The sequence below is a fragment of the Seriola dumerili genome, unplaced genomic scaffold, assembly GCF_002260705.1.
Source record: "Seriola dumerili isolate Sdu_G_001 unplaced genomic scaffold, Sdu_1.0 BDQW01000044.1, whole genome shotgun sequence".
Taxonomy (NCBI): Eukaryota; Metazoa; Chordata; class Actinopteri; order Carangiformes; family Carangidae; genus Seriola; species Seriola dumerili.
The window spans coordinates 7,510,877-7,525,645 of NW_019174299.1; the positions used below are offsets into that span (position 1 = coordinate 7,510,877).

Here is a 14,769-nt window from a genome sequence, read left to right on the forward strand (position 1 = left end):
AATGGGATTTTTGAAGAGAAATAGTCTTAATTTAATTTTTAAAATCACTTATTTATTTCTCTTTGGTCTATTTGTTCATGGATTAGTTCATCTGTAAAATATTATATTAAGTCCTGTTTTCTTGACCAGTTACAAACAAATGAATGGAATGGTTTGAATGGTTGAATGCTTTGTCCATAACCCCCATGGTCCTCCATACTCATGGACTTTTTGAGCCTTTTATGCAGTTTTTTCCAGTATGGAAAGTAAATAAATAACACTGTGATGATAGGAGAAGTCTTGTTTTTGGCATAAGTCATGCCAGACAAAAGACATAATCACGGAAATGAACAGGAAACACTGTGTTTCTCTTTTTTTAATCTGATGAAAGGAATGGTGAAACTTTTGATTTCATCAGAGGGTCTATAGGTCAAGAGGGTCTATATCCCAATTCTACTCGACATGGAAGCCCTTTGTGGAGGGGCTAGATTTCATGAATTTCCCCTAGGGGATAAATTAAGTATTGATAGATCTATGTTCTTCTATCCTCTTTTCCCTTTTAAATCACTATTATTATTTTAATATAAAATTCTTTTTCTCTCTTTTTTCCATCTTTTTCTTTTTTTTCCATTCCAGTGTAACCTGCATTATTTCAAACAACGTGCCAAACCAGGGGTTTTGACATGTTGAATTTATGAGTCCACTGCTTGTCACATAAAATGTCTTGTTTATACATGAAATTGAAAATAAATCTTGTTAAAAAAAAGTTGTGTTTTATCAGATTGCTTCTGTTTTTCTGTGAGCTGACTAATTACACAGAAACATGGGGGCAAGATAGTATTACTCCATCAAAGGATGACTGTAAGGCTGCAAACAACAGTCACTGTAATTATCAATACCTCTGACAATTACTATCTGTAATTACTTACTGTAATAATCACTTGATTGTTCAGAGAACAAAATGTCAGAAAATAGTGATAACTGCCCACCACTGGTCCCAGTGCCTTGGTATGTCTGACCACCTGTCAAAAATACAAAGATGTTGCGTTTACACTCACAGAGGACAAAGGAAAATAGTGAAAATTCACATTTGAGAAGCTGGACCAAGTGAGTTTTTGGGTTCTCCTTGAAAAAACTTATATCATTGATCAGTTATCAAACTTGTTGTGATTTTATTTTCTGTCAGTCAACTAGTGTTTCAGCTTATCATTTTAGCTCCATAGTAATAGTGAGACAGTAAAACTGCCATGTACAGTGGGGGTCAGAAGGGCCCCGCTACAAGGTAAATGCAACGATACTTTTTCATTTGTTGGACCTGAACGCATCATCAAGTCCGCAGTCCCTTTAAATCTGAAGCCACTCCCCTCCATTGAGCCACGTCATCACCAATTACAAACAAACATGGCGTCGCACGGCACCGGCACGGCTTGTCTGACGGTTTTGATGCTAATTGCTGCGCTTCTAACTGCGTTTTGTGTAACAGGATCAAATGCAACATGTCTGGTTGTATGTCTGGCTGTTATTACTGTGCTGGCTTCGCTGTGGTTGTGGAGGTTGCGGCGGAGGGACGGTGGGACCGAGCGGCGGGTGTGTGTGCTGGTGCTCGGGGACATCGGTCGCAGTCCTCGGATGCAGTATCACGCCTTGTCCCTTAGCAAACACGGATTTAATGTCACTTTTGTTGGGTTTTTAGGTGAGACTGCCTCACACGACAACAAGAGTGTCATACTGTCCATCATCCATTACCTGCTGCCCTCATAACAAGATGTCAGTTAGCTCAAAAACACTGAACCTGAGGCTGTTACTGTTGACAGCGTCGAAGTAGAGAAACTCATGTGAAAGTGATGGATATGGTCTCTGACATATTTTTTTCATTTCAGACACTAAACCTCATCAAGGCGTGCTGAGAGAGGAGAACATCAGGATAGTCCCCATAGCAGAGGTGAAAGGTGTTCGAGGTAACTAGCATCATGGTAGCGGTGATTCTGTATTTCTGTGATTCTTCTCAGTGGATTATTCTGCAGTTTTCACAAAGTGCTGTTTTTCTCAGTGGGACCAAAACTCCTCACATATGTGACGAAGGTGATCATTCAGTGTCTACAGCTGCTCTCTGTGCTGCTGAGGGTGGAGCCACAGTCTCATCTTCTAATGCAGGTTTGTTACATCCTGGTCTGGATTCAGGATTAAAGTTGAAGAACTGTGATGAATATATTTCCATAGATTCAATGGCAGGTCTGTAGATTAATGGACCTTCCAGTGAAGCAGCCCTGCTCCTCACCATTCTTTCCTCTTTTAAAATCTATGTCTGATTAACATAGTCTACAGGGGACACCTTTTTCTTGGCTGCGTTATAGACTTCATGATTTCTTGAATTCACTTCCACTGTAAGCAGTTTTACAGAACTGTATGTACTGCTCTGCTTTTATAAATTCAATGTAATCCACTCATTTGGATGTCTCTGTGATAATGTTAATGATTGTGTTTGCATCCCAGAATCCCCCTGGTCTGCCCAGTATCGCAGTAGCCTGGTTCGTGTGCGTCCTGCGGGGCAGCAGATTCGTCATCGACTGGCACAACTACGGCTACACCATCATGGCCCTGAGTCACGGCCAGAGACACCCGGTGGTCCGACTGGCTAAGTGGTCAGTACTGCTGCAGCTGATGGTTCACTGAACTTTTTGGAGAATATTAATGGTGGCGACACAAGTCAACATCATCTGTGGAGGCTAATATTTATTATGACTGTTATGTTGAGTTATCTTAAGACTGTGCTGCTCAGGCTTTGTGTTTATATGTGTTATTTGATTCCTGGGTTTGTAATGTGCTTATACAACTGACTCTTTACTTTCTGACAGTGACATGGTTCAGGTGTTTTTCATTTTTGTCTCCTTCCAGGTATGAGCACTTCTTCGGCCCCCTGGCGACTCACAACCTGTGTGTCACCAACGCGATGAAGGACGACTTGCAGAAAAACTGGGGCATCAGGTATGATTTGGCCACTTATGTCCCTAAATTGAAATAATACTTAGGGCAAATACTACACAATAAACATGGTAAACATTACCGTAGTTACTTAAAAGTAGCAATAATCATTTTAACAAACATTCATCATTGCTTGGATTAGTGCCATAGTATCATTTAACTAATCTGTTCATCATCAAAAGTAATGAAACCCGTCACCTTGATCTCCTGTCAGACAGAACGCTTCACAGCACACACCGATGGAACATTGTAAATAGTTATTTTTGAAACAGTATCAACAGTAATTATGATAAGAAGACTTTATTTATACAGTACATTTCACACAAAAAAAGCAAAACATTGTGCTTCAGAAAAGATGAAAAAACACATAATAGAATAGATGGAAGAAACAAGGACAATGAAAAAGAAGAAAGGATTTTTCTTAAAAAAAAAAAAGACAAAACAAAGTGATTTAAAAACAAATATAACTGACAGTAAATAAATGATGATTAATTCAGTAGTCCAGGTTAAAATACAGTATAAGTAAAGCGGTTATGACTACAGCACCTTCATCTGTTGGGGCACCTTGGTCTGGACTAAAGGGGCGCAGGGACACACTGAGACTGACAAAAATGAATGAATCTTGGAGTAAAAACACGAGCGGGTCGATAAAAGTCTCAACATTCTTTATTACCTGTATTTTATAAATAGTTTTGTATAGATAGACACTGTTGACTGTCTGACCTTTGCAGGGCGACGACTCTGTACGACAGACCAGCCGCCATCTTCAGAGAGACTCCACTGAAGCTGCAGCACGAGCTCTTCATGAGACTGGCCAACACTTATCCTCAGTTCCAGCACAGAGGGTGAGAGCTTAGTGAAAACACCACAAGCGCCTTTCACGTCCGTCTGTAAAAGTGTCGTCAAGGCATTTTGTTATGGAAACATTTCAGTCACAAGCTGCCCTGTAACAAAAGCACTAAAAATAAGTGCTGGCTTGACTGAGCTGTTGTGTGTTTTCAGTTCTGAGGAAAAGGAGGTAAAGGTGGAGAGGACGATCTTCACAGTTCGTGACCTCGCTGATGACTCGGTGACCTTGACGATGGAGCGACCGGCGCTGCTGCTCAGCAGCACCAGCTGGACAGGTCTGAGGAAGAACTGAATAACAGCCTTTTTTTTTTTTTTCTTTCCAAACCAGATTTTTATTTTACTTTTTATTGTTACACTCTTTGCCTAATTCCCAAAGTAAAACATCCTGTTGAGTTCTTCCTAAAGACAAACACTTTCTGCTGGGGTAAATGGAGCTGAGTGGTTGGATGAAGTTCCTCGGTCGGCCATTTTTTAAATTATGAAAATTCTTGATTTACCCAGAATTCATTGTAGCACAGTCCGGCTGAAGATAGTCGAGAACTAAACTGCTTTGTGCAACAGGTGAATTCAGACGTCTGTCTGAAGTCTGACTGTCAGCTGTCTGTATTCAGCTGTTTATAATCAAACACATTTACTTTGTGTCCACAGAGGATGAAGATTTCTCCATCCTCCTGGAGGCTCTTAAAGGTACGACAGGTGTAGACTGCTGCTCTTTACCTTATGTTACACATGGAGCCTAGAATACATGACTGTATGTTTCAGCAGCTCACAGCTCACAGCTGTTTGTTCTCAACAGAGTACGAAGGTTTCATTAAAGAGGGAGCTTCGTTACCACCTCTAGTCTGTGCGATCACAGGTAAACAGCCTCACGGTCCGTCCAAGTGTCTGACGTCAAAGTGCTTTCAGTTTTTTTATTTTTGTGTGTGTGCGCGTGCGCGTGTGTGTGTGCAGGTAAAGGCCCTCAGAAAGAACACTACAGGAAGCTGATAGACTCTCTGCAGTTGGAGCATGTGGAGATCTGCACTCCGTGGCTGGAGGCAGAAGATTATCCTGTGCTATTAGGTAATACTGACACAAACATGACATATGATACTTCCTGTGTTTGTCTTCAGGCCCTGTCACACGTGCACCCCTTTGTGAATCTGATGTCAGTCAGAACGAAGTCTGACAGGGTTCAACACAGTGATTATCTTGTTCACCTTATTAGGGGCTTATTAGTGTATTTATCAAATTTGTCACTCAGGTATCATCTCTGAAAACCAGTTTAACAAACCATGAATGAATCAGTTTGAAGTTGCTTCTTACGTCAGATTAATCTGTAAAAAACAACTTTCTTCTTACAAAAGAGGCAAAAAATCCCTGAACAGCCATTATAATGATCAGACCTGCACTCGCTCCCTGGGGTCCATTTTTCATTTATACCAACTGTATGAAATTATGGATCCAACAAAACACTTGACACACAACATGTGAGCAAATAGGGATTAAATCAGCCCCAGCCTAATGCCTTTTATAGTCTGTGCAGTTCTAGATACAACAATAAAAACACCAGAATCTAATATATGATAAAAAAAAATTTAAAAAATGTGAAAAAAATATATACTGTATAAGTGTAAAATAATTACGTGGTCACTAGTGATTGCACTCGGTGGTCAATAATTAGGGCTTCAAGAACAAAATAAGTTTTTTTTACCCCTGGACTGATGCAGCCTGAGAGAACAGAAAACATATCTTTGCTTTTCATCTTATATTGTAATAAACTCCTCTGTATGAGCCATCTATAGCCAACTATGTGCTGTTTACACTGCTGCCTCAAAATGTAGAAAAGTCTGTGAAGTCAGTTTTATTTTGACCTCTTCAATCAGACTCAGGATCTTCTGTCCTCCAGGTTCAGCAGACCTGGGCGTGTGTCTCCACAAGTCCTCCAGCGGTCTGGACCTGCCCATGAAGGTGGTGGACATGTTCGGCTGCTGTCTGCCCGTCTGTGCCATCCACTTCGACTGGTGAGCGCCGTACAGTGAGGGAGGAGGGGGGGGCTTTTAATGGATGTCTGGTTTAGATTTTACATGTACAAATACACACGGATTGAACTGAACCAGACACACTGATGTGATTTGCTTAGTTGATGTTGTTTGGTCCAATTCTGGCTCATTTGGAAACGTGTAGAGAAAATAGTTATTTTTCTGGCCCAGTTTTCAGGAAGAACCTCATGAAGAGAAATCAGTTCACTTCCCTCAGAAAACAAAGGGATTCATATCCTGTCACATATTATTAATGAGAACACTCTGAGATGTGTTCAAGATATAAAATATAAAAAAAAAAAAAATTCTATTTGTGTCGTCATAGATCTATTGAATCCTTTCAAATTCACCTAATGACTGAATCATGATGAATATTTGTCCAGATGTAGGTGTCATATGTACGGTATATATTTATATAAGAGGCTGAATCTGATATTTCAGAAATTACAAATCCATCTCAGAATTGTCATCATGCATTTAGCCAAAAGAATCAGAAGAACTCAACATTAAACTGAAAGGATCAGACAAACAGTCCGACTCAGTCTCTGTTCAGAGACAGATCAGTGTGGCTGCAGCCAGAAGATTTCCAGGTCATATCCTCCCATGAGTCCTCCTGACTTTCTCAGAACAAACTGGACACCAGAAAGAAAACTTTAAATGAACGGGTGAAGCTGAAGTGTGTGACTTGGTGTTTTGTTCTCTTCAGTTTACAGGAGCTGGTGAAACACGAGGAGAACGGTCTGATCTTCCGAGACTCTCGGGAGCTCGCTGAGCAGCTCAAGGTGAGAGCTCCACGCCTGTGCTGTGATCTTAATAAAGTGCATGTGACATTGAACATGTGACAAGTAATTTATGTCTATGATGATACAAGTAAGAAATCTGGGTGAATATCATAGAAGTTTCTAAAAGGCCACCGTTGTTTTCTTTTGATCATTTAACAGCTCCACAGAATCTCTGATTTCACTGCTTCTTTATAAAAGACTAGTGTTGATCTGTTTCGGCGTTTGTGTGTTTCCAGTCTCTCCTGTCAGAGTTTCCCAGCTCAGAAGGCAGACTGGGATTGTTCAGGAGGAACCTCCGCACCAGCAGAGGGCAGCGCTGGGACGACAACTGGGACCAGAACGTCCTGCCTCTCATCACTGCTCCCAGATAAAAAAAAAAAAAAAAACATTCAGATTTTTAAGCATCAACACCAAAAAGTTCAAATTAGAATACATTAGAAATTTTCTGCCTTAACTTCATTCTTGGCAGTGAAGTGTCATTCTTCTGAACAGGGGGATGAAGGGAAGTCCTGTTAGAATATCTGGAACAGCTTTGTGTTGCGTGAAGGTAGAGGATTCTGTCAGAGCAGTTGATGATGATTCTTACTGGGAATTCTCACTTGAATTCCACTTTTTAGTTTTTCTACAGAGCACTTGAATGTATAAAAGACTTTGATACGATGTACATTTGTAAATAAAATCTTTATTGTGTGACAGTGGAGTCATCTGTACAGTTTAATCATCTCTATGGAGGAGAGTCTATTGTAGGGAAACACGTGGCTGACGGGTCCTGTGATCACGTCATGGCTGATTCCTGCGTTTCCTGTCGCAACAAACACAATCAGTCAATTCATTAAGTCACAAAACAAACAAGTTAACAGCAACCAGGAGGAAGTAATGAGTAATAAATCAGTTCACTAAGGCTGCGGTTGCATTTACTGACACAAGAACAGAACTGAACAGAATGAAACTTAATTGAAGGTGGAAAATTGTATTTGGCCAGTTTAATTAAAACTAGAAACAAATTCTGCTTTTATTCCACAGGTAAGATATATCATGAATAAAGACATATCCTCCATATTTTTCACCCTGAATGTAGCATTATGGCTCTTTGTGTTTTTAAATAGATGTTGTACTGTATTGGAGGTCTGTGGATTACCAGTGAGATTAGTTATTAGATAATGAACAAAATGTATTTACATTCAATAATGTGGTACCACTTTACAATAAAACTACCCGTATAAAGGATTTATAAATGGTTTATAAATAGGTTATTTATTCAGTTGTTAACACTATATTATTATAAATCATTAATAAACAGGTTATAACAGTTTTCACACATCGATGCAGGCTCACTATTTGGCAAGATCAAGTTAATGCTTAATGTTACTAATGAGTTACTACCATTTATAACTGGTAAAATGAGCCTCATTATAGTAGCATTGGAGGATGAATTGTTAGTAACAAATGAAAAGAAGCAGCAGGTACAAACGCTGGATGATGGAGAAAACAAAGAATTCTCAGTAGCTAATAGATATGAGGGGTAACAGTACAGAGAAATGTGGGCTCACTATGCGGCAAACAACAGGTCACTGTTGCCCTTGTTATCTAATGTGTTATAACAGCATATAAATGATTTATAAAGTGTTAACAAACTAATTAATAAACTATGTTATAGACCACTCATCAGTCCTGTATAAGGTTAGTCTTATAGTGAAGTGGTACCTATAATGCTTTAAAAATACTTTCTACTTTCCTACTCGACGCACAGCATCTTCCCCCTTTTTCAATATGATGACATCACAACGGGGTCTAATCGCCAAAGACTCTTCACCTCTTATTCCTCTGTTTTGCACATGGCAATAAAGTTTTTTGCTACTCTAATATTCTGAGTCTCTCCTGATTGAAATATAAATAAACAGGGTCTACACATATTGGAAATAGCCGCCATGTTAACGTTTTTAAATTTTGATGCAAACTCTTTGAGTGTCCTGCTGCAGTTGTTTGTTTGTCACTGAGTCAGAAGCTGCTCATGGTTTCAGTCTGTTCAGGAGAATAAAAATAAATCAACATCAACCTTCTCCAACATTTTAGACTTCAAAAGAATCTTCAGACTCATTTGAGAGAACAACTGATTTTACTCTGACAGATGTTTGTGCAGCTGGACCCAGATGTCACCTCCACGTCTGAAAGAACAAACCCTCTCTCACCCAGCTGCTGCTTGAAGCCGCTGTAAGTCTCCGGGTTCCTTATGGTGGAGCAGATGAGGACTTCAGGAGAGGAGGAACACCTCAGGATCCTGGACAGCAGCTTCACCAGACTTCCCACGACGTCGGGGTCATACACCACATCTGGAACACAGGGATTTCACATCTGGGTGGTTTCGTTCTGCACCTTCCGTTCTGATGGCCTGATGGATGTGCAGGACTCATATTCAACGGAGCAGCTGTTTCTGCTACTTTATCCCCACGCTCTGCTGCTATTAGACAGGAAATAAAGACTGAACTCTGACCTGCAGCGATGACGGTGTCAGCCCCGATCTCTTTTAACTGCTCCTCCGTCACCCCCGTCCAGTCCAGCTCCTCCACTCTGACCGTGGGACTCGTCTGCTCGCTCAGCCCGTTCAGCTGGACGTTGGCTCTGAGTTTCTGCAGGACGCTGGGGTGACAGTCGCTGAAGACAAATCTGTTCGGGCTGCAGGAGCGACAGACGGTGATACCGGTCAACCCCACGCCGCTGCCCAGCTCCAGCACCGTCCTGCAGACAGGAGGAGGAGGAGGAGAGATCCCCAGCCCCCGATAAAGTTAAACAACACAGTCATATGAAAGAGAGGTTTGAATCTTGGGGGGAGGGGATTCAGTTTTGACATTTTCTGTCAAACTTTCTGTCAAAACAGACATGAGATGACTGTTTTTGTGCTAATTTTCATCATCTCTGCAACACAAAAATATAACATTATATATATATATATATGTATGTTATATTTTTGTTCCCTTTGGACAGAGCGAGGCTAGCTGTTTCCCCCTACTTCCACTCTTTATGCTAGGCTAAGCTAAGCGGCTGTTGGCTTTAGCTTCATAATTAAAGCACGGACTTGTGAGTGGTGTCGATCTTCTCATCTTACTGTCGAAAAAAAAAAAGCAAATGTCAGACTCTTCCTTTGCTGTTGGGGGTGGTGGTACCTGCCGGTGAAGGCCTGCTTGTGATCCAGGGCCCACTCAGCCAGGTAGAGCGCGGCCTCCCAGGTCACCAGACCAGTGGTTCCCTCTGAGATCAGAGCGACGTTTTCCAACAGACTCACAGCGTCACCACAGGGCTGCAGGACACAAACCCAGATGTTACTGACAGCAGTGATGTGGGATTGTTATAAATGTTTATATTGTATTAATGACATTAGAGAGTAATAATAATAATAATCTTCATTTATAGAGCACTTTTAAACTAGAATTACTGCCTCATGGTTGTCTGCCTCCGCCACTCGGACTAGTTTCAGGTTCCATCCCTGTTTATCCAGAGTCATATACAATATGAACCATTTGTGTGAAATTTTGTTATAATTTCCGTATGAAGTCTTGAGTTATGGCTAAAAAGTGTTTTCTGAGGTCACACTGACCTTTGACCTTTGAACACCAAAATCTCATCGATTCATCCTTACGTCCAAGTGAATGTTTGTGCCAAATTTGAAGAGATTCCCTTGAGGAGTTCTGGAGATATCGCATTCATAAGGCCAAAATCCAGTTCTTTTAGGTCACTGTGACATCACATCGTAGTTTATTTTGACTCAGTCCCACACACACCGTCCTGCTGGCCCCAAATACTAAGTACAGCACCAAATCTGGATTAATCCACCACTGAAAAAATAGTCCCCCAACAAATGCTTTATGTATTTGCTCCCGTTTGTTTGATAGAAACTACAGTGAGCAGCTGTTTCAGTAATTTAGTTAGTAATTCAAGTCTTTTAAAAAAAAATTAAACTACATGTTTATGAGCAGAGGTGGACACAGTACACGACTCCATTACATGAGTGAAAGTACAGATCCTCCTGGTCAAATATTTCTCCAATGCAAGTCAAAGTTTTTCAGTCAATTTTTTTACTTGAGTTAAAGTACTGGAGTACTTGATTTTAAAAGTACTGAAGTACAAAGGAACATTTTTGCATTTATGTCACCACGTTGTTGGATTGTTCTACAGTGTATGATTTGTAGACTTGTGACTTATTTATGTAACCTGTAGAATAAACAGCTTATAGAGATGATACATGATATGATAAAAAAAACCTTATAGAAATGGAAATGGTCTTATTTTAGGCAGTGATGGAGTTTGGTCGTGGTAAACACAGCAAACATTTAAAAAAGAAATTTAAAAATTTAAAAAAAAAGGGAATCTCTCTTTATTTCTAAAATTTCAAACATCGTGGGACCTGCCACTGCCAAGTTCAAACCGAGCTGTTCAAACATGCAGACGCAGCAAATGCAACATGACAGACAGTGGAGGAGTCGTCTGGACTGTGGTTGGTTTTTCCTCTGTGATGAACACAGTGTATGGGCAATCACATTTTCAAAATAAAAGAAAATTCACTTCACAAACTAAAAGCTGCTTCAAAGTAAGAGTACTTCATAGAAATGTAGTGGAGTCAAAAGTACAATGTTTGTCTTTAAGTGTAGTGGAGGGAAAGTAAAGTGCAGATACATGAAAAATATACTTAAGTAAAGTATTCAAGTAAATGTACTTCATTACTGCCCAGCCCTGTTCATGAGGAGTTTTTTTTTTTTTTTTAAGATTTACGTCTTCTGTAGGAACCAATGAGCTTGAAACTGAGAGCCACAGACAGGAGGGAAGTCAGAGGGTGTTGAGAGATGAACCAACACCCTGTTGGTTTTGGTCTGTTGATAATAACATAAATAATAGTCTTTACTTTAAGAGCGGCTAATGAAAGATTCACTCTTTGAGAAAATACATTTAACGACCTTTCATTTTTAGGTGGCTAAAAACAAATAAGACGGCCATCACCGCCATAAAGAGCCTGTTGTAGTGCAGTGAGTGGCGTGTGTCTGGTACCAGTAAGTAGCTCTTGTAGCACTCGGTGGAGTCCTCAGCTCCCACCACCTCAGCCAGAGCATCGTACAGCTCGTCCAGAGGGTCGCAGCCTGCAGCCTCCTGCTGAGGAGAGAAGAGAGAATCATGTTGGATTTTTGTGATGAAATTTCAGTTGTGATGCTGCCGTGACTCTGGTGAAGACAACACTGAAATACCTGTCATGAAACAGTGGGGTGAATGCATTGCAATGAAATAGAAGGAAATAACCTGTAAGATATAGGTGTTACTGAAAACTCTGATAACTTTATATTAGAATGTCCAGAGACAGAGTGACGGTGCACCAACCCGTCTGATGAGCTCAGAGAGGAACAGCCGCCTGTATCTGAGTGATGGAGGAAACTTCCTGCACAGAGAGTGAAGACACGTCTGAAAACACATGAAGACACATGGCTGTTAGTTTCAGTGACAACTGCTTTGTGATTACAGCACAGTGAGGGGTCCGTGCGCAGGCTGCTCACCTGTTTCAGGATATCTGAAATGAAATCTGTTGATTTGTTGTTTTGAAGGTCTTTTTCGAGGAACTGCAACAGAAGAAACGATCAGTCAGAAATAATGACGTGGTTGTGATTCTCCTTAATACACTCAGTTCTGAGATCTGGTCTGAGGCAGACCGGCTAATACAGTACATCAGTGTCAAAAACTGAAAGACTATTTTAAATCAGAAAATTTAAATTTTTCTCAGTATTCTGGATTAAATTTCATCAGAGCAGGACTCTTCAGGCTCTTGAGTCCTGTTTTAAGACTGAAGGAAACCAGGCTTTTAATATCAAACCCCTCAGCTCTGGGTCTCCCTGCTTCAATATCTGAGACTTGTAGAATCAGGAACATCTTTAAAATCACTTCTTAAAACGTATCTTTAAAGAAAAGACCTTTCTTTAATTTATAGAACAGTTTTTGGCTACTGTTGTTTTTATTGTTTGTTTTATTGTTTTTATCTAATATTGTAATATTTCAGTCTATTATTTTGAATTTAATTTTAAATGTCTAATTTCACTTCCTAACTTTGAGCTCTTAATATTGTAATTATGTCCAAAAACTATGTAAAGCACTTTTTAATTTTGTTTTGAAACAGGCCACAGAACTCAGGCAAAAACCTTTTATAGTTGCTTATACAAGAAACATGTATTTCATTTACATGTCAGAACACAAATAAATATTGATTTATTGAATTAATTCAATATGTTTTATTACATATATTATTCATTTTTGAATTTTGAAGTTTTTTAGCGCAGCCTTTAAAGTATAGCACCCTGCATTTTAACAAAGAAATACTGTTTGGTTTTGTAACAAGGAAAACCTTGTTGGATGCACATTCAAGCCTCTAGTATTTTAAATTTCAACCTGTTATTTCTACAGTTTCAGAAAAAAAACAACTTACTCCAGGTCCAGAACAGAGCAGGACCTGCAGCTCTCAATGAACTCTGACATAATGTGTATTAACCGTGTGAGATGTGTCCTCAGTGAGCATATCTGCCGCCGAGCTCAGCAGCACGAACAGGCACATTTTTGGTGCGTCATACTCACCGTCCAGGGAAATGAAGGCAGACGACTCATAGAGAAAAACAACACCTGGAAATCTTTTAAAATATCCATCTTTTTCACTCTAATCTCGTCCGAGGTTTCCTCTGAATGCCCCATCTTCAACGTGTGTCTGTTTACTTCCTGCTTACCCATAATCCAGCGCGACCATCTCTCGCTAGAGCTACTGGGTAGTGTAGTTTTCTAACGGGTTTTGTTTTTAATTAACGAACAAACGGTTGTATCTGTGTAAAACATACAAAAAATTTTAAAATATATATATACATATCTACAATTTCTATATGATCCATATATTAATAAAGGATTTTTAGTTTCACATCTACAATTTTCAAAAGCAAAAAATGTTGGAGTAACCTTTAAATATAATAGTAATATTTCATTTCATTTACAATGAAATTTGAATATTAATACTGCCAAAACGCACAAAGCCAAGCAGTACTGTAAGGATTTTAAAATCTTTGTAAGAAATAAAGACAATTACAATGGTTTAATCATGTTTTTTTGTTTGTTTTTAAAGACATGTTTAAAAAAAGTTCAGCACAAAGCTACAGTATCTCTTTTTATTGCCCAACACCATCTGTACATGTAGACAGAAATTTTAGATTTAAAGGGTTTGATGCGGATAATCTGTGGAGATTATTTTTGTTATTTTTAGTCTGTTGGAAGTTTTCATCCCGCTCTTTTCTTGCTGTGTCACTGCAGGAGGAGATAAATCTCTTTACAGTTGGGCCAACTCCTCATTCAACCCACAACTCTGACAGCAGCAGCAGCAGGACACACACACACACACACACACACACATACAAACACACAGACACACAGGGTCAGCATTTATCGGTGAGTAACAAGTAGATTATTACTATGATATGATGTGTTTCTGTTCTTAAATTTATTGGCTATGGCATTATGTGTGCGACACTAGTATAAAACTATGATTCAGAAACACATACTAAACAAGTTGAGGATCAGATAACTATATGAGTCTAAATAATCAACTACCTAACCAAAGGCCAGAAAGCCAGAAAGTTTTGGTCCAACAAAACTGAACTCAAGGTTTGGAAAGGATGACTTAAATATAAAGGTATCATTTATTTTAGGTGTTCATATTACTGTGTGTTGTTATATAGCAAGAAATATGAATGAGTAGATAAAAAAATGTGAATAATGATATTTCCTTTGACCTGCAGTAAGTTAGATTTGATTCTGAGGGTAAAATATTATTTACGCAATGCTGATTTTATTTTAAATCCCCTCCTGTTTTGGACGAATTAAATACACATTGGTGGTACAAATTAATTTCATTCAATTAAACTGATTTCAAATAATCCCCTCGCAGATTTATAATTCTGTGCTTTGTTTTTTTTCTGTTTATATTATTATTAATTTATATATTATTTCCAATATTTATATATATATATATATATTCGATTTTTATTGGTATTTGGTCACATTTAAAAGAGTCATAAAAAGTTTTATATTCGAATAGTATAATATAGTAAGTATAAAACAAAAAAAAATATTTATTTATTATTATTATTTTT

At 39.0% G+C, this 14,769-nt stretch overlaps 2 protein-coding genes across 2 annotated transcripts; one reads left to right on the forward strand and one right to left on the reverse strand.

The window, feature by feature from the left end:
* Positions 1 to 1,381: 1,381 nt before the first annotated feature.
* alg1 (ALG1, chitobiosyldiphosphodolichol beta-mannosyltransferase) lies at positions 1,382 to 6,990 on the forward strand. Its single transcript, XM_022739456.1, has 13 exons — positions 1,382 to 1,672; positions 1,860 to 1,937; positions 2,030 to 2,133; positions 2,473 to 2,621; positions 2,875 to 2,964; positions 3,693 to 3,806; positions 3,964 to 4,085; positions 4,459 to 4,497; positions 4,607 to 4,666; positions 4,762 to 4,872; positions 5,699 to 5,813; positions 6,538 to 6,613; positions 6,850 to 6,990. Exons 1-13 carry the CDS (start codon positions 1,423 to 1,425, stop codon positions 6,982 to 6,984), a joined length of 1,443 nt encoding a protein of 480 aa, XP_022595177.1. The 5' UTR covers positions 1,382 to 1,422; the 3' UTR covers positions 6,985 to 6,990.
* Positions 6,991 to 7,308: 318 nt separating this feature from the next.
* On the reverse strand, positions 7,309 to 13,347 carry eef2kmt (eukaryotic elongation factor 2 lysine methyltransferase). The gene is made up of 8 exons (XM_022739457.1): positions 13,214 to 13,347; positions 12,148 to 12,210; positions 11,975 to 12,055; positions 11,651 to 11,752; positions 9,775 to 9,908; positions 9,105 to 9,349; positions 8,803 to 8,943; positions 7,309 to 7,415 (listed from the first exon to the last, which is right to left on the reverse strand). The coding sequence occupies exons 1-8, from the start codon at positions 13,325 to 13,327 to the stop codon at positions 7,315 to 7,317; spliced, it is 981 nt and encodes a 326-aa protein (XP_022595178.1). The 5' UTR covers positions 13,328 to 13,347; the 3' UTR covers positions 7,309 to 7,314.
* Between the last annotated feature and the right edge of the window lie 1,422 nt (positions 13,348 to 14,769).

Excerpts from the sequence above, each read along its gene's own strand:
- eef2kmt (XM_022739457.1), bottom strand. The coding sequence starts at position 13,327 with ATGGGGCATTCAGAGGAAACCTCGGACGAGATTAGAGTGAAAAAGATG. Across the intron at positions 11,753-11,974 it reads TCTCTGAGCTCATCAGACGG|CAGGAGGCTGCAGGCTGCGA; the intron begins GTTGGTGCACCG and ends TTCTCTCCTCAG. Across the intron at positions 9,909-11,650 it reads GCTACAAGAGCTACTTACTG|CCCTGTGGTGACGCTGTGAG; the intron begins GTACCAGACACA and ends TGTGTCCTGCAG.
- alg1 (XM_022739456.1), top strand. The coding sequence starts at position 1,423 with ATGCTAATTGCTGCGCTTCTAACTGCGTTTTGTGTAACAGGATCAAAT. Across the intron at positions 1,673-1,859 it reads CACTTTTGTTGGGTTTTTAG|ACACTAAACCTCATCAAGGC; the intron begins GTGAGACTGCCT and ends TTTTCATTTCAG. Across the intron at positions 4,498-4,606 it reads CCTCCTGGAGGCTCTTAAAG|AGTACGAAGGTTTCATTAAA; the intron begins GTACGACAGGTG and ends TGTTCTCAACAG.